This window comes from Xenopus laevis, chromosome 1L, assembly GCF_017654675.1.
Source record: "Xenopus laevis strain J_2021 chromosome 1L, Xenopus_laevis_v10.1, whole genome shotgun sequence".
Lineage (NCBI taxonomy): Eukaryota > Metazoa > Chordata > Amphibia > Anura > Pipidae > Xenopus > Xenopus laevis.
In genome coordinates, this window is record NC_054371.1 from 179,533,982 (window position 1) to 179,558,040 (window position 24,059).

General features: G+C 36.8%; 1 protein-coding gene across 1 annotated transcript; it reads left to right on the forward strand.

Annotated features, from left to right (window-relative positions):
* Window positions 1–1,871: 1,871 nt before the first annotated feature.
* suds3.L (SDS3 homolog, SIN3A corepressor complex component L homeolog) lies at window positions 1,872–22,786 on the forward strand. Its single transcript, NM_001093602.1, is given in 12 exon segments — window positions 1,872–2,123; window positions 2,805–2,874; window positions 6,404–6,459; window positions 7,557–7,628; window positions 10,750–10,769; window positions 10,864–11,020; window positions 11,889–11,984; window positions 13,342–13,403; window positions 13,836–13,857; window positions 16,054–16,159; window positions 18,065–18,149; window positions 21,007–22,786. Coding segments are annotated over 12 exon segments (966 nt in total). The 5' UTR covers window positions 1,872–2,002; the 3' UTR covers window positions 21,106–22,786.
* The last annotated feature ends 1,273 nt before the right edge of the window (window positions 22,787–24,059 follow it).

Sequence of the window (24,059 nt, forward strand, 5' to 3'; positions counted from 1 at the left end):
TCGGTGGAATAGCACCTCTGGTAGTTACATCATTGCAGGACAATGTCACTCTTTTGGCTACTAATCAATAACAATGTCACTTTTGTAACTTTAAAATGTGTATTTGCATATTAATTTTTTTTACATTGAATTAACCTACATTTTCAGTTGTTGAGGCCTACACTATAGTGGGGCATTATTTAGAGGAGAAGCAGACCCTCAAGTGCAGGCAGGGGTGGATTAATGCAAAGGTTACTAGGCTATAGCCTAGGGCCCAGTGTGTTTTTTACTATTTCCTTTCCTTTTTTTTAAATATTTCTTTTTATTTGCCCTGCTGGGTTTGGTCGGGTGCACCTGCTGTGAGAAGAAGACAGGCAAGGCGCGTGTGTCAGGATGAATGAAGATCCAGTGACAGTGTTGTAACTATAGAAGCCCGGGCCCCCCTCCTGCTGAACTTGTGCCTCTTGCACTGAACACACATCTGCACTCAAATTCTCTAGCCCTCCCTAATGCAAATTACTTCTGCAGTGGCTCTGGTGGGTGCGGGCCTGAGTACATCCTAATATGTTTAGGTGCCCTAAAATGAATTTACTTGGGGCCCTGGAACTTATTGCTACAACTCAGCAGCACTCTCAGAGGCAACACCTGAGGAAAAGGATTACCTGGCCTCACTAGCCATTATGACATAGCCAAGAGCCTTGATCCCCTACCAGTAGCTTGTGAGAAAAATTTTGCTCTCCAACGCATTGGATGTTGCCAGGCCCGGATTTGTGGCCTCGGGCCTAGGGCAGCAAGATTTCAGGGGCGGTATGATGCCCAAGCAGGTGTCTATCTTGTAATTCCAGGCTTAGAGGCAAGTATTGGTTGCATAAAAACTAGGTGTACTGCTATATCGAGCCTCTTGTAGTCTGCCAGTCCACATAGGGGCCACCAAATAGCCAATCACAGCCCTTATTTGGCACTTCCCAAAATTTGTTGCTCCCCAAATCTTTTTATTTTTGAATGTGGCTCACAGGTAAACAAAGGTTGTGGACCCCTGGCTAGGGTTGCCACCTGGCCAGAGTTTTACCAGCCTGCCAGGTAAAAATGATGCTTGATGCCAATGTTATTAATAGGAAACAGCAAGAATATAGGAAGGCCAGTATTTTTTTGCAGAAAAGGTGGCAACTCTACCCCTGGCCAAGAGTGTAATGATGTAAATCTGCTCAAGGTAGTTAAATAGGGGAGCCCAATCTTGAGGCTTTCCCAACTGTTTGTGTTTGAGCAAAAGGAACCAAGCAGCGTAAGCACTACACATGCAAAGAAACGAGAGAATATGGAGCACGGGGGCGTAGAGTAGGAAAGTGGGTCAAGCAATAAAAGCAAATCGGACAGATTTATTCGCTCTCTGCCAGGCTTTGGCTACACTGCTGCCACCTGCTGTTAAGTTGCGAGTACTACGTCACAAAAGAAGGAAGGAAAGCGACATCACACACTAACAAAAGAACGACTTTAGGTGCGTTGGGATGAAACAAATAGAACTAGAATTTCCCAGCCGGAGTCTTCCAGCTGCTGAAATCTACAAGAAGTGCCTGCCAGTGCAGGAAGTTGAGGTGAATAAATACAGCCGCTGATTTGACAGCGCTCCCAAAATACATAGCGACAGATTAATGCCTGCAGCGGGACGTATGTTACATGTGCCAATAGGCGAGTATTAGGGCTCGTGTCACATTGTTATGGTACTGGAGGCATCGTTTGTGCGCATGTGTATTTGCTTCCCGTGGTTATAATGCGCCGCGCCGCCCGTTTGTCACGTTTATATTCAGGCAGCACGTGGGGCAGCTTGTGAGGAAGTAGCGGAACACTGTGAGGACCCAGTAGCTGTGCGGCGCCTGTTGGATCATTGATGGGAGGCGGATCTCGCGGGTATGGGGAGTGGACAGCTCTATTGATTCGTTCCCTATAACACTCGCGGCTGCGGGCTTGGGACCGACTGGCTTTTTTGTTACTTTTACGCTTGTGAACAAAAAAACCCAAAACCAAAATGTCCTCGGCTGGTGTGCTGTCCCCTGCAGCTGCGGCGCCTGATTACTACGAGGAAGACGAGCTGGAGAGTGTGGAGGAAGAAGATGACCGGAGCTTCAGGGGCAGGGAGTCTGATGAAGGTACGGGGGCTCGGTGGGCTCATTATAAGCTTCTTTTAGCAACCGCGATTTGTCCTTCTATAAGTGCCATTATCTCTATGCCATCGCTATCTCCATTGCGGAAGTAAAGAATTCTAAAAAGTAATAACATGTTCAATTGTAAAATAAAGTGATGGGCAACAATTCCGAAACAGTCACGTGGTACCTGTGCACCCCAAGCCCATTGATCCCCATTGTAGCTGCTTGGGGATGTGTTATTTAGGTGGGGCCCCTTTACTGGGAAACAGACCCCCAATTTTACTTTAAAACCAACGACAAAGCCTGATTAGCTGTATGATTTGTCATGAATGTGGAGCATCAGGCCTGGACTGGGAGTCAAAATAGGTCCTGTCATTCCAAGTACACTGAGGCCTCTACCAGCCCACTGTATGGTAACTTTCTATGGAGCCGGACAGCAGCCCCTCTGGCATTTGCCAGAACCCACAGATTGCCAGTCTGGGCCTGTGGAGCATTATTTGTGTTTGTGGTAAGTGCTTTCATTTTGTCTGCCTCGTCTGAGACATTACAGACACTTCCCTCTTACACACTTACCTCTGTTCAGTTTCATTGTAGAAACCCAAAGCGATTGGTTTTTGCACAAGGCGAATATGAATGCGTTCGAGTATAAGAGAGAATGTTTAAATGCTTCTTTTGTTTCCTCAGATACAGAAGATGCCAGTGAGACTGACGTAGCTAAACATGACAATGTGGACTATGTGGAAATGAAAGAACAGTATGTATACATTGCTCTCTCTTCGCCTCTCTCACAGGCATACATGTCTTGATGATCAAATCAATAATTAGCTTCTTGCACAAACAGGACATTACTTCGCTCCATAACTGTAGTTAGACATATAACTGCAGTTACACCAATTCTGATTTTTTCATTTGTTCTTTTTTATATAACTGGGAACCTCTATTTGCTTCTAAAGAAGCTTTCTTCTCTTTGCCTACAGTTCCTGCAGCAGCCCTGTACACACACACACACACACACACACACACACGTGTACGTACACAAGCACGCACACGTGTAAATACGTACACACACACACACACACACACACACACACACACACACACACACACACACACACACACACACACACACACACACACACACACACGTATGGTCAGGGCAGCCATCAGGGGGGAGAGTTGTAGGGGCCCCCAAGGGTAAGGGGGGCCCCGGCCACACTTACTTGATTAGCCGGGCCCCCCATCTTTCTGAGAGCTCTTGACTTTGGGAAGGCATGGACATTTAAGGGGCCCTGGCCACCAATTTTCTTACAATGTGTGTGTGGGGGGGGGCCTGGCCTCCAATTTTGGCCAGCAATTTTTTTTCTCATGTGGGGTCCTAGCCATCAATATTTTTTATGGGGGGCCCTGGCCACAAATGTTTTTTTATGGGGGGCCCTGTCCACCAATATCTTTTTATTTTTTATTAACATGTGGGAACCCTAGCCACCAATATTTTTTTTTGTTTTTTTACTATGTGGTGGGGAAGGCGGACCTGTTGGTGGGGCTTGCGGTGGGCGCAGCCCAGGGGGCCCAGGAAATTATGTCGTATGGGGCCCTGCGATTTCTGATGGCGGTCCTGCGTATGGGACCTGTTATCCGGAATGCTCAGGACCTGTTATCCAGAATAATCATGACCTGATTTTGTTTTTTTTTTGGGATAAGAGATCTTTCTGTAATTCTAGGGATGCACCAAATCCACTATTTTGGATTCGGCCGAACACCCGAATCCTTCTTGAAAGATTCGGCCTAATACGGAACCGAATCCTAATTTGCACATGTAAATTAGGGATGGGAAAGGGAAAACACTTTTTTACTTCCTTGTTTTGTGACAAAAAGTCATGCAATTTCCCTCCCCACCTCTCATTTACATATGCAAATTAGGATTCGGTTCGGCCGGGCAGAAGGATTCGTCAGAGTCCCAAACCTGGATTCGGTGCATCCCTATGTAATTCTGATCTCCATACCTTAAGTCTACTAAAAAAAAATAATTTACACATTAATGAAACCCAAAAGCATTGCTTTGCCTCCAGTAAAGGAGGCCTTCCCGTAATTTGGAGCTTTCTGGGTAAAGGATTTCCAGATAACAATTGCATACCTGTATGTATCTGGACGCATATTAAACATTATCTGTGCATAGTAAAGTCCTATAATGTTTATGTATCAATTATCTTCAGACCAGCACTCCCTTTAAAAACTTGGTAATTTTGTTATTGTGTAGTATGAAATACCGGTATTTGATACTACACAATAATAAAATTACCAAGTTTTTAAAGGGAATGCTGGTCTGAAGATAATAGAGAGAGAGAGAGAGAGAGAGACCGTATATTTTATTTCCAATGCACCTCCTTCGATTGCTGCTAAGGCTGTGATATCAAAGGCACAAGGCACAGACTCTATAGCATGAAGCATCAATAATATAAAATTAGCTGAAGCCTAGTTGGTCTGACATCACTTCAGCAGCAGTGAAAGAAGGTGTGTTGTAGTCTGTCTGATATTGGGGGAGGGGGGTTTGATGCTGACTTGGTCCTGAACAAACCTGGAGGTTGTCTGTATTTGTGATATGATATATCCATACTGGATTTATTTGTTTTTTTGCAGCTCCCTTTTTGTGAAATAAGGCTCCAATAGAGAGAAACTTTTTATATATACTTTATTCATAACTATCTCTACATCATTAGTTACCCTTCTGCAGGGCTAGCTGTATATGTGATTGTTTAATGAACTGTTGTTAGATATTTATATGATTATTTTTTATGATGCTTTGTCTAGATATCCGAAGGGAAATTTTTTCTAACTTTTTAACATTTTGTTTTATTTAGTACTTGTGAGTAGGCTGGTCAGCCACTTGTTTAATATATAGACACAAGCCTGTTTTCAAAAAAAGTTGGGAACTGAAAATGCAAGTAAAATGAATGGCATGATTTGCCAATCATTTAAACCCTATACAGTATTTGATTGCAAATACTATAAAGTATAAGCAAAATACATTTTCTATTTGATGCCATTAACACACTTCAAAAAAGTTTGAATGGGTGACAGAAGTTTGTGCAATATTAAAAAGAGCATCCCAGAGGGTACATCCCTCAGTGGAACTCTGGTAAAATTACAAATAATTTGGGTATTCTATTTAATTGCAAATAGTATAATGTATATGCACAAAATATATTTTCTATTAGATGCCAGTAACACACTTCAAAAAAGTTTTGATGGGTGACAGAAGTTTGGAAAAGTTGTGCTATACTAAAAAGAGCATCCCAGAGAGGCTGTGTCTCTCAGATGTAAAGATTACAAAAATGTAAAAAGAAATAACATTCCTCAAGGTAAAATTGCAAATAATTTGGGGATTTCATCAACAGTACATAATATCATTAGTAAATGAAGAGAATCCTTAGAAATCTCTGTACACAAAAGGACAAGGCCATAATCCAATATTGAATACCTGTGATGTTTGTGCCATCAGGCTGCACTGAATTACAGACACACAGTTTTTAATGAAAATGCCCGAGCAGCTGAAATCCTATATGCAATAATAGGACAGCAGTCTACTTTCAAAACTACAACAATTGGTCTCCCCAGTTCCCAAATGAGTAAGGAGCATTATTGAAAGAAGAGGCGATGCAATATTGTTGGGAACATGCCTCGTCCCAACTTTTTTAAAATGTATTGCTGGCTTAAAATGAAAAAAAAAGAGCATATATTTTCCACAAAACAACAACATTTCTCAGTTTTAACATTTTGATATTTTGTCTGTGTTCTATTTGCAGTTAAATATAGGGTTTTAATGACTGCAAATCACCCCATTCTCTTTTTATTTATATTTGACACAGTGTCCCAACTTATTTAAAAGGAGGGTTTTAAATTGTTAATAATTGGGCTGAAAGATTTGAGGATGTTTATTATGAGTGTCTCAGAACAATTATCTTGAGGCAGCAACAGAATAGACTGGCTAAGTAGTCTGTTCCTCACCCCAAAAAATGTCACAGACTCTCCAGCAGACAGTTTAATATTATCTATGCTATCAGCTTCTTTGGCAACCCATGGTGGTCATCCATGCATTTTGGGATTCTGTGTATCAGAGTGTAGCACAAGCAGAAGATAGTGAATTATTTCCAACTCCCCCCCCCCTCATATGTATAGTTCAGACACGTATGTTATCTCATGGTTTAAAAAAAAAAAATAGATTATGAATACTCTCCCTTGTGATAAGAATAAATATATTTGAAATGTTTCCACTTTTTTCTCAGGATGTATCAAGACAAACTGGCTTCTCTAAAGAGACAACTCCAGCAGCTTCAGGAAGGTATGGAAGTGAATGGTGCCTTATTTCATCGAAAGGCTAAAATGACACAAACCTATTTTTTTTTAATTAAATCGAGTATATGTTCGTTTTAGGGCGTTATTAGTGGGTATAATGGATCTGGTCAAATGAAGGGCCTGGATGCATTTGTGTTTTGTTTGAGCCTGTGTCCCATGCTGGCACCTGAAGGGTGAAGAAGCAATAGGATTGGAGTTGAGGCTGAAATTACTATTGTTCTCCATTCGAACAAGATGATACATAATGAACAATGCAAACAGAAAGGTGCCATTGAAATCCATCCATTATTCTTATATTTATTATATGCAACTGGAGGTGCCAGTTTAGAAAATAACACACATTTTAGCAATGGGGAAACCACTATTTGCATGTGGGCTTTTGGCGAAATTCCACACAGCAATTAAAGGAGGACCACCTCAAAGATTTAAGTATTGTTCTGTGAGAACCCAACTGATTATTCATGAATTTGAAGTAGCTCTGCCATCATAGTTGCACAATTTGGTTTATTCCTTTCCATAGTATAGTAGAATGTTTGACCCATGAGGCTTTTATTTAGCAGACATGCCTGCTCTTTTGAATTTGATGTTTTGGTTTTGCAGCCTTGTTATTGGTGGTGGGCAAAATTGTAATTTATTTATTTTAAATCAAATATCCATTATTTATATAAAGTAAAATTTACTAAACCAGGACATGGAAGAACACAAAATGTATTTGCATTCAAATTCAGGATATTAGTGTTGCAAGGGAGAACTGCTACCTTCTGAGCCACTGTGCTGCCTCATTCATTTTTATAAAGTTTAGGACTTAAATGGTCACATTCAAACAAGGGGCTATTGATTTTTTGAATGCAAAGTGGGTCCATCTCCCTATTAAGTACCTGGTATTGAAATAATTAGTGTTTATTTTGTCCACCCCCTGTGCAAGAAATATGTGAAAAAATTATTTGGGGTTATAAAGTCTCAGGACCCTCCCAATGAAAAAGTTCTCCAGGGGGCTAGTTCTTTAACAAAATGAGCTTTGTTATTATTATATGCAGATATTACATTAAAATCAGACTTTTCTTGAAACACTTTTTTTAATAGGTACCCTACAAGAGTACCAGAAACGATTGAAAAAGCTAGATCAACAGTATAAAGAAAGAATACGAAATGCTGGTAAGAATGCAAGATATGTCTTTCTTTTTATAAACAAATACAGAAAATGGGTTCTTTTCCTTCTAAAATAGGTGTTCTTTGTCAGCCTTGTGCAAATGAAAATATTCCATTTATGTATCATCCGTTATATGCTCCAGGCCAGCTTGCTTGTTTTCCTAGGAATGTCTGACAAGTTACATATTGAACACAACACTCATGTAAAGGATCTCTATTATTTCTGACTGACCATTAACCTCAACATGTGAAATTACATCATATTGAAGCAGCAAAAATAACTTGTTAGGGCTTACATATAGGCCACTGATGATACAGTCCTGAATTGTATGCCATATTTGTTTACGCTATAATCCGGAATAGAGTGCTCTGATGTTGTAAAGAATTCATGACACTGTAATATATTATTATTTTAATTCTTCACCCACTGTATTAACAAGAAATGGCTTTTATAATCTTTTTAGAGATGATTAGCAACCCTCCTGTCTGTTGACTAGAGCAACAGCCAGTGGGAACTAGTATTTTACATTCCAGTGCTGTCTGCTGCATATTATAGTATGTGCATATCTACTCTGTAGGTAGCAACAAAAGGTAGTTATGGTCAGCATGTGTGAAAGTTTCTGTATCCAAATTACCGCTATTAATCCTTGATCCGGTCATTAATAACAGGAGCTAAAGAGTTGGTGGTATCGACACCAAAGTTTAATCCATACATAATTGTGGTTTAGTATTATTAAACTTATCCTGGTGATTGCTTAAGGATATAAAACAAGTACAGCGCACCCCTAGTAAGTAGAAATGCCCCTCTGTGAAGACGAATGAACCAAGGAAGGAAAGGAAACAAAATAAAGAAAAGGATTCCTTGCACCTTCCTCTAATAGTGAATCTTCAAGGGCTCAATCTGCTGATTTGTTTTTTTTTTTTTGTTTTGTTCTTCTGTTATTTTTTGCATTTATCTTTATTTTCTTTATTTTGTAATGAGTTAGTAATCACTGGGTAAGTTTAAGAATCTTAAACCATAGGGAATGACACTTTGTACCTAAAGAGATAGGGCCTGGGTTGGATATCTAGGAATAGTCCAATATAGTACTGTTATATCTGGTTAGATGGATTGCTACATATGTAACTATAGGTTAAATAATCCTTCTTGAACAAAACAGAACAACAGAGACATGCAAATAAACTATAGGCATAGACACCAAGCAAGAGTATACGCAAATCAAGGTTTAATCATTTATTCACACAAACAATAGAATATAGCAATTACTGTTTATAACTATAATCCGGATAATAAAACAATTGTCTTGCAATGTTAAGTCTAATATTATATCGCCGTAAGCACCTGACACTGAATGCCCAATCTGCACATTGGGATAATGTTTATCGATGCTGTTAAACCAAATTTTATGCTGTATGTCTTCAATAAACCTCACTTGAACCAAAAAAATAAAAAAAGAATCTTAAACCATACTGTTTTCTTCTGATAACACTGGCACTTCCAACTCTTTAGCTCCTGTTATTAATGACCTGATCAATGATCAATAGCACCTATCAGCACCCGTTGTCCAACTCTCTTCCCCGTGGCCACCGCTGTCGTTTATATACAGAAACTTTTACATACAGTGACCATAACTACCTTTTGTTGCTACCTACTGAGTAGATACGCACATATACTGATAAATTCCAAAATGAGGAGAGCACTCAAAAGTAGCAAAAATATGCTGTGGTTACATTTATTCAAGGCCACTACACGACATGTTTCGGGTCCTTAAACCCTTTATCAAGTGTAACAAATACTGAACAAATCAGGCTTTATAAGCCCTCCCATTGAGTGAATAATTAGCCTAAAGGCGTGCCATCAATTAAAAATCACTTAATTGGTAACTCCATAAAATTTCCATCTGGGTGAGAAAATCCATAGTGTCCATACATATCCGCATAAACTGTGCTTTAAAATCTTCAATATTCAAAAAAGTGCTGTGGAGTAATATATAAAATATATAAATACATAAATCTATTAAATAAGTACCATATATATATTAAAAAAATAATAAAAACAATAGTTAAAACTGATACTTTAATTTCCTACATAGCAACAATACAATGTATTACAGTCACATAATGTATCAAAGTTAGCTGCAACATAGTATTTAACGTTTACTAGTCTACTATGGATCAAGGCATTTTGTGCATTCAGCAGACATAACATTACAGCAATATCAAGCAGACCTTAACCTAAACTTTATTCATCCATGTTGATGTAAATTCACGGCCTGCAAGATCAAGAAAGAAAGAAGAACATACACCAAAGGATTAGAAAAACGGTTTCAGACTCCAACCATTCGGGGTTCGACATTTTTTTCCTTGTGCATTTATTTTGAAAAAGTCTAGAAACCTATTTCTAACTGAAATGTCTCCTTAATAAAACACCATGATATCTTTAAGACCTGTGAGTGCAGATTTTTCCATTTGCTGTAATATAGATATATATATCTATAGAGATAGATAGATAGATAGATAGATATAGAGATATAGAGAGATAGATCTAGATGCCTCTAAAATGCCTTGATCTATCGATATATCGATCTATCAATATAGAAATAGATAGAAATAGATAGATCTAGATATATCTCTCTCTCTCTCTCTCTCTCTCTCTCGATCTCTCTCTCTCTCTCTCGATCTCTCTCTCTCTCTCTCTCTCTCTCTCTCTCTCTCTCTCTCTCGATCTCTCTCTCTCTCTCTCTCTCTCTCTCTCTCTCTCTCTCTCTCTCTCTCTCTCTCTCTCTCTCTCTCTCTCTCTCTCTCGATATAGATATAGATATATCTATATATATCTCTATATCTCATAATATACAGAATTATAAACCACCAAAGACGTGTACCTGGGCAGTAACCCATAGCAACCATTAGATTGCATGGATTTGATGGATTGCTGTGACAAGTAATGAAAATAGTATTTTTGCATTGAAAATTTCAGGCGGTGGTCACAAAGGATGATCATTAAATGTATACATATTCAGTATTTTTGTTCGCTTATTGTCTAACTAAATTTTTTAATTAAACTATACATACTTTCCCTAGAAATAGTTATCTCTTTAGTTACAATAAATGTCTTTGTTTCTTCCAGAGCTTTTCCTGCAGCTAGAGGTAAGTGGTTTTAACTCTTTTAGTAGGAATTGCATCAGTGTTATTATAGAGATCCAAAATCCTACCTGTTTTTCATTTTTTGTAATTGTACCAGACTGAGCAGGTAGAAAGAAATTACATCAAGGAGAAGAAAGCGGCTGTTAAGGAATTCGAAGATAAGAAAATTGAGCTGAAGGACAACTTAATGGCAGAGCTTGATGAAAAGAAGAAAATGATTGAAAATGAGAAAATAACAATGGAACTGACTGGAGGTATGAATAGTCTATTCTAAAAATGAAATTGTGAATTTAACTAACTGTAAATTAGTTTAATGCAAACTTTTTTTTTTTTTTTTTTTTGTTATTGTGCAGTGTGTATAGACTCCTATTTTTAAAACTATAGTTTTTACTCAGTCTGATTAATAACTCCACTTCCATCCCAGTATGATCTCTGGGATTCCAATTTGGAATGGATTAGAGATCATAGGTGTAACCCATCTGGTCTATCATGGCCTGATCTTTATTAACCCACCTATGCTAGTATAGTTTCCTAATATTGAAAGCTCCATCCAGGGCAGTTCACAGGCATGAGACCATTCTTGGAGTCCTGTCATGTTACAACTGCACATTGCTATAGAACATTTGCAATTACACAGATTTTACAGAGGTTTTTATTTCTTAAATATGTTTTTTATAAATTTTTAAAACATGCATTACATTTTCTGGACGTAACATATGTCCCTTGAAGATTCATAATAATCATTAATGTTACATGTGTTAAATCTTAGGAAAATAAAAATTATGAAAGAATTATCAGTTAAACAGGATTAATATGGTGAAGTATTCACCTTAAATTCAAAAGACCTTTTTTTGACAATAGAAGTAAATTTAGTATGCATGTGCTGCATTTTTCACCTTTTATTTATATATGTTTAAGCTCCTGTTCTTCTGAAAACAAAAATGTATTTCTTTAACAGATTTGAAAATGCGTCTTGTTCCTGTAAATGGTTGATTTTTGCAGGTGCTGCAGCATTGCATGATCATTTAGCAACAACCAGTATTTTAGCCCATGTCCTTGTGTAACTCCAATTATACTGCTGTGCAAAAGCCATGGTATTTAACATCCTCTTGCCTTCTACAGATTCCATGGAAGTGAAGCCTATTATGACACGAAAATTAAGAAGAAGGCCGAATGATCCAGTGCCAATTCCCGACAAAAGAAGGAAACCTGCTCCAGATATCTTTTGCAAATACTTAATAATATGCTGTGACTATAGACCATATATATATATATATATATATATATATATATATATATATATATATATATATATATATATATATATATATATATATATATATATATATTATCCTGTAGTTATATATCACAGACATGCTCATACACCAGTCCCTGCCCCACTGTAGCTTACAATATATGTTCCCTATTATATTCACACGCTATGGTCTGTTTCCTCCCAACTAACCTGCCTGTCAGGGCTGATTCTGTGCCCCTGCCATACTCAAAAAAACAAAAAAAAAACAAAAAAAAAAAAAAAACATGCAGCCAGGTTAAGTGGTTCACCATATAGTGCTGAGGAATATGTTAGCCTTATATAAATAAAAGAAGAATAATCAAAAAGTACTATCAACAAGATTTAATATCAGGCTCTGACTGCTCACTGCAATGATTGTTTAATCAATTGACTTAACCTAGTAAGTTAACATTGAACTTGTTGAGAGATACACATGGGGTTTACTGATTGCATTCAGCACTTAAAGTATTTGTCTAATTCTGCTGAATGGATACAATACTCATTCAGCCAGATTAACTGTAATTGTGCAGGTACCTCCAGGTGTCACTAAGGCAACCCATATGCAGTAAAGATGTATAAACACACAGGGGCTAAACCAAAACTGTATTTTTATTAAGACATGTATTTAGAGCATATTATTAATGGAAAGCAATATTTGGGGAAAAAAAAATTCACACCATGAACCCATGAAATATCATCAATAGATTTTCTATGTAAGAAAAAAGGGCCAGAAATCTACCCTATTTAAAAGTGCTGAATTTATCATTGCAGTAGACATTTGTGAAGGGTATCCTGTGTATACCGTTTTATATAGCTGCACACTTTTTTTTTTTTCCAGTACATGTGAATACTTGTTTTGAATATGAAAGATATCATATGTTGCTCTGAAAATGAAAGTATGCAGGTTTGACTGCAGAGATTATTGATGCTTAAAGGTTTCCTAGAATGTCAGTTTAATATAAATTTAAAAAACCACTTGACTGAGCTAAGTAATTATCATACAGCATTTGTAACAAAACGGAAGATTGTGAGGGCAAGTTATATTTTCTGTAATATGTGTATTGTTAAACTTATTTGCAACAGCCCTAGGAAGTGTTTAAAATTGTATTTGCTTTATAGGCAAGGGGAGGGCCTGGCATTACATGTGAGGTTTTTTTATGCCTATGTTTTCCTTACAATGAAGTATTCGTTAATTGTTGTTGAGTTTACATGTGTAATTTCTGTTTAGGGACATTTCTTATACAATTATTTTTCATTGTCATGTGACTTAATTATTGGCACCTCAGCTAAATTATCTGCTGACAGATGAACAAATAATGGAGGATTTGCGAATTTTAAACAAGGTGAGTCTGGTACTGTGTAACAAAAAGGAAGATTACCAAAACCCAGATCATGCTCTTTGATAATGGTCAATTTGGCAGTGGTTGTCACCATGACCCAGTTTTTATGTGTTGGAATCATGGCCCTAAGAACCATGTGGTGGTACAGACTGGAAAGAGGCAGAGTGCTGATGCTAATAATCTAAAATTCATCAAAAATAAAGACCACCGTTTTCTTAGAATGTTTTCCTATAACATACTAAAAGTTAAAGGTAAATGTCTTTCATGGAATAAAGAAGATATGTCTGTATATTCAGTAGGCAGTCTTTCATCTTCTGAGTACAATTAAATAAGGGAAAGGATTGGGATCTACAGTATATACTGCTACAATAGTGTAAGTGGAATTGTATGGCATGCAATTTTGATTTTTAACACTTTTTTTTTTTTCTTTCTCAGTTAAAATCTCCCAAGAGACCTGGTGAGTTCATAAATTAATGGTAATGACTTTTTATTCTATAGAAATTGTTTAAAGGTTTGGTTTAATTCACTTGTCCGGTATTCTTTAGTGATAATCAGAACCATGGCAAGCATCTCTTACTACTTTGCGTAAAAGCATTTACAAAATGGCGTATTATAATATAGCATTTTTTCTGCAAGTATAACACAAAAGGAGGAATCCACAAAAGTGATGATATTGAGATAAAATAAAAGTGGAGATAAAAATGTCTGATTTCCCACCAAATTCACAAACTTATAACTCCACGTTTGTGAATTTGTCTTTTGCGCAACATTTTATAGATATTTTTTTATGAATTTGTCATTAGCTCTTACTATACCTGTTAGTCCGACATCAAATTGGAATTCTGTGGGAGAGCGTTATTTGCCTGGGAAAATTATGAATCTTTTTTTTTCAAGATAACCTGGGCTTTCTAAATCTGCCTACATATTTGTGTAATTCCACTTCTGTAACAAGAAAGTCTAAAAAACGAGAAATGCTATTTTGCGCAATATAGGGATTTGTATCAGAAATATGTTTTATTATTTTAGGTCAGTTGTCGTAAGTGCTGCTAAAACTAAAAAATGGCTTGGAGGCTTTACTTTTCCTTTAGATATACATTCACTCAAACCTCATTAATTTAGGTAAAATAATGCAAGTGTTAGTTACAAACTTTTTACATATCAAATTGTATAAAACACACTTTTTCTTTAATGAGTGTTTTATTTGTTTTGTTAATAAGGCTTTTACACCTTTAGGGTTAGACAGAAATTTGTGCCCTGACTTTAAAATGCTAATCCCTATTAATATGATAATTCCCCAATGGTGCACCTACAAGAGGTATGAAATGAAGACTGGTTGAACCAAAGCAGAACAGTGTATCTTGGAATTGATCTGACACATGGGGAAGAGCTTTACTCCATTTTTAAAATGTCGGGAGAAAATGTAATTTAAAATGTTGTTAAAAAGACAAATTCATAAAATTGTCTGTAAACTGTCTTTTAAAAAAAAAAAATGGAGGTTGTGTCGGAATTTAGGCGGATTTCTGTTTGTGAATATGAAGAAAGTATTTTACAACAGTTTACCACCACTTTTGTGAATTCCCTCCATTGTGAAACCCTAATCTGTATTGTAATGATAGTTGTGTATTCATGCAAAGGAGTCATTGAGCTTCTAGATTTGCCTGGTACTTACAAAAACAAAATTGCTTTAGAATGGCTTTTTGTATTAATCTATAATTGTTAATACAGTATGTCCCTCTATCTTTAAAATGACATAAGGGGAAATGTAATAAAAGTCGCAAAACGGTTAGTACAAATAGGAATAAAAAGTCTAATTTCGCAATCTAATACTCTTCCTTAAGCTGTTATTACATTGCAAATTTTAATTGTGCATTGCGAATTTTAATAAGTGCTTGAAGGTGTCGTAATCTTTTGAAGCAAGATTTTATTATATTCACTGTGCACTGGCGCTAACTATAAAATTCGCAAACCTTCTTCCACTGTCTGAACTGGATGCTAAACAGTTTCCGGGTTTGCAAAAGCTACATTAAATTCGCACAAAGGCAAATTTGTTCGCACAGAGGAATAACTTTTCGCATTGCGAATATTTTTTCCATGACTGACTTTTATTACATTCCCCCATTAGTGTTTTAGTCCAGCCCAGTACCGGAATCTATTTGCATTGTTCATGGGCATATTTAAGCCAAATTAAGTGCAGACCACTTACGGCACTGACACAAAGGCCGATGGGAGGCAGGGACAATGAATGGTGGCAAATAAGGCTTTTTATTTATTTATTTATTTTTTTATGTTCCCTACCCCTATCCACCTTAGTTAATCACAATGGGCAAAGAAAAAATATGTGAGAAGCTATAGCCCCAAAACAAGCCCAAAATAGCTATTCCTGTGGAACTGTGTCATGTTTTGTTCCTTTGAATGTTTTTGCCTACAACTCATTCACAGCACTTGCATGTGTTTAGTCTGTAAGAGGGAGGAAAAGATAATAAATGGTTAAATACAATTGTAAAACTGTAATTCCTTATTCGTTTTATAATGGAATACAGTATCATACTGGTTGTAAAATGTTAAAATATGTTGCAAATGGCATTGTTCTACAATTCAATTCTTATACCATATATTCTTATATAATTGTGTTTTTAAATAAACTTCTTTCTAGTATCACCCTCAAGTCCGGAACATCTTCCAACCACACAGAATGAATCCCCTGCCCAACGATTTGAAGCACGCATAGAAGATGGAAAGCTATACTATGATAAGAGATGGTAAATTACTTAAAAGAAGACTTGACATCCAGGGAGTGCAGTAAAGGTGTAGCTCCTTATACAGAGATCATTATCTGAAATTAGTAGGGGAAGGATAACAACAAAATAATGATCCAAAGTGCGTTATATTAAAATAACAGATATGGAATCCCTTATCTGGAAACCCATTATCCTGAAAGCTCTGAATTACAGCATGGCCATCTCCAAACAAATGACCAAATTTTTAACGAAATAAATCTAAGTATTTAGAACAATTACCTTTATCTTTGTAATAACAAAAAAGGTAGTTTGAACTTGATTCTAACTAAGTTGCTTGAATCCATAATGTTGGCAAAACAACCCTATTTGGTTAAATGTAATGTTCAAATAAATGTTAGCAGACTTGAGGTAATGGTAATCTAAATTATAGTAGGATCCCACTTCTGGAAAACCCAGGGCCCAAGCATATCAGAAAATGGATCCTATACCTGTAGGAGTTTTTTTTTTTTTTTTTTATTAAAAGAATAGGCACAGCATGTTTTTACTATAAGAGGAACATACAAACAAATGCTATGAGAGTGTTTGAGACAGGTGGTAATGAAAGTTCGCAAGCAACCTCGGGGCCACGTTTTTACTCCAGCCTCTAGATGGCATTTTTCAGCAAACTAACTATATTTGAAACATTTTTTTGCACAGCCTATCTATTTACCCAGTTTTTATTTTTACATTGAACTGTTCCTTTAAACGCTGCATATTTTGTGGCACTCTTTTTAAATTGTTGTGCTTAGTTTAAGTAATCAGATTAGGAATGCACTAAATCCACTATTTTGGTATTCAACCAAATCCCGAATCCTTCTAACTCAAAGTTAGAGAGCTGAAAAGCAGGAAGTAGTGTTCTGTTCTGTTATGTTAGACATCTAGTCACTCCACTATAAGAATGTTTTTTTTATTTTGCACTATCTATTTATTTATCCAGTTTTTTTTATTTTCACACTGAACTGTTCCTTTAAAGCAGGTGCTTATTTTTGAATTCCTGGTTTAGAGGCAACTTTTGGTTGTATAAACACCGGATATACTGCCAAGCAGAACCTCCTGTGTGCTGCTAGCCCACAAAGGGGCTACCAATAGTCAATCACAGCCCATAATTGGCACCCCAGGGACTTTTTGCATACTTGTGTTGCTTTCTTTTATTTTTTTACATTTGAATGTGGACTCGCGGGTAAAAATAGGTTGGGCATCCCCTGATCTATGTGCACTAAAATGCTGTTACTACCAACAGAATAAATTATATGCAAACATACATAACATTACATGCCACTTTTTCAGATTCCTCCACTTTTATGATTATATATAATATTTGAATGTACTACACTTTTTGCTGCCTGCCTTTATGAATTACTTGGTGAAAAAGGTGTTTCCTATATTAATACAGTCATATGAAAAAGTTTGGCAACCCTCTTAATTCTTTGGAGTTTTGTTTATCATTGGCTGAGCTTTCAAAGTAGCAACTTCCTTTTAATATATTGCATGCCTTATGGAAATAGTAGTATTACAGCAGTAACACAAAGTTTATTGGATTAACAGAAAATATGCAACATGCATCATAACAAAATTAGACAGGTGCATAAATTTGGGCACCCCAAAAGTTATGCTGTTGCGGTCTTTAAATGCAGTTTTTTTTAAATCTCAGTTATTCCATGGTGCTTCCTGTCAGGTGGACTGATTTACTCTATATTGGTTTATTTGCTCAATTTCATTTAATAGGCAACATCACATTTACACAGATAAAAACAATATGCAGAACTATAAATTGCAAATCTCAGTACAAGTATGTAAGGAGCAATTACTTAGGTTATTAATATCTGAGAATGATCTAATTTTAGCAGAAGAATGTTCATCAATCAAACTTTTCCGCTCTTCTTCCAGGTACCACAAGAGCCAAGCTATATATCTGGAATCTAAGGAGAATTCCAAACTCAGCTGTGTCATCAGTTCTGTGGGAAATAATGAGGTATGGAACGAGATGTATTCTGAAGCCTATATGGAATGCATAAATCCTATATCAGGAAAGCAGATTGAATCAAGCAGCTCCAGGCAGTATTTTTAAACTGCAATGTGTTTATTTAGCAGTGTAGGCACACTACACGTTTTGAGCATAGCCCTTTAGTGTCTGAATCAGAAAAACTTCTTTATTATGCATAAATCCTATGTCAGGATAGGGACCTCCTCGGGGCACATTCACTAAGCTCGGGTGAATGAATAGAGGGAAAAAAACTCGAATTTCGAGGAGTTTTTTGTGCTCTTCGACTATCGAATTGGGGTAAATTCGCCTGAGTAGAATGATTTGAATAGATTGAGCGAAAAAACGCTGCGACTATTCGCCCATTCGTTAGTCGAAGTACTGTCTCTTTTAAAAATCATTCGACTGCCTATTTCAACACATTAAACCTACCGAATTGCTTTAAAAGCTTATGGGAAAGTCCCATAGGCTTTTTTTCTAAGTTTTTGATCGAATAAAAAGGCATTCGATCGAATGAAAATCCTTTGATCGAATATTCAATCGCTCGACTATTCGCCGGGCGAATATTCGCCCATTCGACTATTCGCCAGCGCGTAAATTCAGAGTAGACTTATGTTTAGCTTTTTTTCCTCCATAAGTTACACACACAAGGAAAATGAAATTGTTTTAATAAACTGGGAAATAAAAATGTTCCCATTGACTTATATAGAAACTTGACAGCTACTTGCAGACTTCTTAATGCAACAATTTACATTTTCTTCATTGATAAATTGTGACTATTTGTGGTTGCAAATAATAATATACTCTCACATATATATATATATATATATATATATATATATATATATATATATATATATATATATATATATATATATATATATATATATATATATATATATATATATATATATATATATATATACGCAAAAAGAACCGCACACACAGGTCTTTTAAGTGAAAAACAAAACTAGTAGGCTTTATTACGACGTTTCGGCTCCTAAACTCGAGCCGTCATCAGGAAGCTCGAGTTTAGGAGCCGAAACGTCGTAATAAAGCCTACAAGTTTTGTTTTTCACTCAAAAGACCTGTGTGTGTGGTTCTTTTTGCGTATAGATTACTGTTTATAACCAGCACCCAGGCATTAACATATAGTGACTGGTGCACCAGCTTTGAACTATATAGATATAGATATATACACACACAAAGAAGATCAGCACTTCACAGGTCTTAAAAATAAACTTCATTTATTTAGCAACAGTAACTCATAGTAACCAATCAGCATAGCAGGTAGCATTTACTGGTCACCTGTTTAAAGCAAACATCTTATTGGTTGCTATGGTTTACTGCTCCTTGGCAACCTTAGTGCCTTTTATTACATGTGGGGGTACCTGTTTTCATAATGAAAGAAAATATGATTCTAAGCAGCTTTGCAATATAAATTATTTAGAAATTAACAAGGACTTCTTATGTTTAAATTCCTACCGAAAGCAGTTTTTGTCACCTCTTTCCATGACTGCTTATACAATCGCTACATTGTGTTGGGAGCTACACTCACCACCGTCCATCTATGCCGCCCTACGGTTTTCGCTGACTGTTCAGCTTCATCAGGGGCATGTGATGAAGCTGAGCAGTCAGTGAAACGTGTAGGGCGGCATAGATGGACGGTGGGTGAGTGTAGCTCCCATCTACTCCCCACGTAGATGGGCAGGTTTGCGTGTGTGGGAACATTGGAAGGGAGGGTATGGGCACTTTTTTTTCTAAATAATTTTCTAATTACTTACTTGCATTAAGCAAATCAATATTGGCAATTTATTAATGGCACAATACTGACTATATGGAATCCACCTTTGCACTCTGTGTGGTTTTTAATTGTGTGTATTTTTAAGGACAGTGCCCTGCACTGCTTTTTACTTATAAAGCAGCGTGTCTTTATGTGAATGGGCAACATGTTTTAATGTAACATGGAGTAAAGGTTACGTTTTATGGACATTGTTGTAATCACCATCTGAACTGGTCAGCTAGCAACAAATTGAGGAAGTGTGTGCAGTATACATTGTACTCTAGTTTGTTGCATGTTTGTAAATAATACATTGAATAGGTTTATCTGACCTGCGGTAGGTTGATTGATCTAGTAAATTGCTTGCTCCTTTTGTTTGTATAAGTTAAATAGATCATTATGGATTATATTCGCTTTCCTAGCCCTCCTTGTGTGTCGGTTATTTTGGAATGTTGCAAGACTGATGCAGCTTAAAGAACCAGTGTAAAAATAAAAAACTGGGTAAATAGGCTGTGCAAAATAAAAAATGTTTCTAATATAGTTAGTTAGCCAAAAATATAATGTTTAAAGGCTGGAGAGAACAAAAAACTCCTTGCTTTTCAGCTCTCTATCAGCAACTTGAAGGGGGGGCCACATGGGACATAACTGTTCAGTGAGTTTGCAATTGATCCTCAGCATTCAGCTCAGATTCAAAAGCAACAGTTATGACCCATGTGCCCCCCTCAAGTCACTGATTGGTTACTGCCTGGTAACCAATCAGGGTAAACCAAGAGAGCTGAAAAGCAGGAAGTAGTGTTCTGGCTATTATGTTAGACATCCAGTCACTTCAGGCTTTGTACATTATATTTTTGGCTAACAAATTATATTAGAAACATTTTTATTTTGGAAAACGTATCTGTTTACCTAGTTTTTATTTTTATACTGAACAATTCTTTTAATGTACAGGGCACACTGTAGTATCACAGTTATGTTTCACATGCCTTTATCTACATAACTACTTCAGAAATGCAATGTGTTGTTTCTTGTGTGTACTGTGTCTGATGTCTTCATTTTTTCCCATTTGTTCAGGTTTGGGTAAGAAAGAGCAGTGACAGCACCAAACTCAGAATTTACCTGGGCCAGTTACAGAAGGGTCTGTATGTGATCAGGAGACGTTCAGCGGCGTGACATACATCACCCTTAAAGAGAATGTTGGACCCTATTAACATCCAGTATCACTGGCAAAATAGATATTTGTGAACATTAAAGTACTGGGGTTAGAATTTGCCATGGATGTCTTTTGCTAGAACCATTTTTGGACCACCCTGTATTTGATGAGTGCTTCATTTCCAAGGAATCACAGAAAGTCATGAGAATGCAAAGAATGATCTTCAAACAATCCTTCCCCAATGGTATGCCGTCTTCAGTAATCATTGCCACTTCTAAAGCCACCAACATGCCTTCACCTCCAAGAGGATATTTATTGAAATTCTAACAGTTACGAAAATGTCGGCTGCCATTGTTGGTGCTGTGTTGCATGATTATTTACAGGAGAGGGTCAGTCTGTTACTTTTAGTTTTGAGCCAAATGTTTAACTTTCACTTTTAAACATGCTGTCTTATTAGAGCAAGCCATCACAAAGGCCAAGACTCCAAAATGTGTTGTTATTGAGTACAAGGTTGCTTTATTTGCAATGATCCCAGCTTGTTTTAAGGCTATGGCACACCAGGTGTTGTGCCCTTTCTTGAGGTGAACCATGGCAGCTATCAATTCCTTCCCTGTCTGCTTGTCATCTTCCTCTTCATATGAATGGGGAATGCACTGCTTAGTTGGCAATGGCTGTCAAGCAGTCATCACTGCGGAACAGTCTTTTTGGAGTTGCAAAATTATCCCCATCTTATGGAAGGAGATCAAGGAAGACTGACATGGTTGTCCTGAGAACACTGTAATGAGGCCCTGTGGGCTATATGCCATGACCAGTTGCGTAACGTACAATTCATTGGCATAAAGCTTATGGAAAAACAACTTACCATAACATAATTTTTTTAGTCTAAACGAGCACTCGTAATCTACTACATTCATTGTTTTAAAGAGACATCCGATCCATGCAGCAAACACAGCCAGACAATGTATTGCACAACCTCTCTGCTAAACTCGGAGGCATAATTCTCATATAGTAAAGCTAGAGTTCACCACCTCTCACCAGAGTGAAGTTACGCCAATCTTTATACATATATACTATATATCATTACATGAAAATGTTCACCCTTTGATAAATACACTTTATAAACCCCATAGAAATGAATAGGTAATGGCAGAGTTTCGCTCTGGCAAACTGTGGCAAACTCTAGATTCACTTTGATAAATATACCCCCAAATATCTCAGGAACTAAATGCATACCTTTCTGTTATAAATTTGCTCTCTTCTAGGATACTTGGCTTTTATATATCTCAAAGGAAACTGCTTTAATGATTATATTAGACTTCACTGAAAATGCTTTCCATGCTCTCTAGTTTAATCTCGGTATAGCAGTGTTTACGGCGCTATCAAATGGTTGCACTTTCCCAAGTGTTGCACCAAACATTATTTGAAAGACTGTTTAAGATTGCCGCCTTATTTCCACTGCACCCTTTATTTGAAAGTAGAGGATTTCTTTGATTCAAAATTTGTGGAACGTCATGCTAATGACTGGTCTTAGTCTTTAAATATGAGACGCGTAACAATTTAGTGAATTGTGAGAAACTCAGTTTCTGTGGATTTGTATATATGTTTAATATGTTTTTTTTTTATAGTTTATATCCCAGCATTACAATTGTTAACTGTACATTGAAAACATTAAATAGGCACATTGAGTTATTTACTCACATATACCTTGAGCCCACAGTCCCTCTACTGTGAGGCTGGCCATAAAAGGGGGGGGGGGTTCCAGAGCTGGATTCCATTGATTTTTTTTGTTTGTTAGAAGTAGAAATGAAGTATGTTCCCATGGGAGGTCATCAGCCAGCCAGTAAATACAAACACGTATTCCATTTTAATCTGTTAATTTGTCCTGCAGGTGGTATGAGCAGAGCAATTGAATTTTTCTGTCTGCATGTTAGGACAGGTCGCATATCATCCGTGTGTTCAAGATGATCACAAAGAAATCCACCCTGGCACCAGCAGTTTTGTACCACTTTTCATCATAGCTACTTAGATTAACAAAGAATGCTGGTGACATATTGGCCTGTCTGGTTAATTGAAACGGATCCGAGAATTGCAGGTAGAAGTTCTTGATCACTTTATGTTTTACCCCCTGTATGCAAGTGCTTCACCCTACAATACTGGAAAAACTGACAGCTGGTATGGAAATGAAAAGGTGAAACCAATGAATACTTTATTAGGAAACCATTTTCTGCCTTTTCCCTAATGCTGTTTAATAAACAAAGACTCTGACCATTTTTGTTAATTTTTTTGTTTTAGTAGTAACTGAACAGCATCAAGAAAGATTATTTTGAAATCATTTATATTAATAAAGTTTACATTCCTTCATTACTAATACTGTGCAGTGCAAAAGTTAGTATTATCCTTGTTGAGACGCACAGATTTTAGCTGGATATGTAGAGGGATTTTATGGTGATACTGAAAGCTGGACCCTATTGCAAGTATGGGATCCATATTTGGAAACCCATTATCCAGAAACATGATCCAGAAAGTTCCAAATTACAGGAAGGCCATCTCCAGTAGGCTTCATTTTAATCAAATAATTCTCATTTTTAAACGATTTCCTTTTTTTTTCCCTTTAATAATAAAACTGTACAGTGTACTTGTATTTAATCCGTATTGGAGGAAAAACAATGCTATTTGGTTTAATTAATGGTTAAATGATTTATAGGAGACTTAAGGTATGGAGATCCAAATTACTGATGAAAGACTCCTTATCTGGAAAACACCAGGTCCAAAGCATTCTGGATAGCATTCATGTATAATGGTAACTGTTGCTTGCAAACACATTGTATCCATCCACTACAGGCCAGTGCAAGAACTGTGTAGCTTGCTATTTAAAATGTCTTTACTTAGCATAGCACAAGGTTCGGAAACTTTAGGCCATTTGTCTCGCCTACTTTTCCATGCATGGAGGACAGATATGATAAAGAGCATGGGG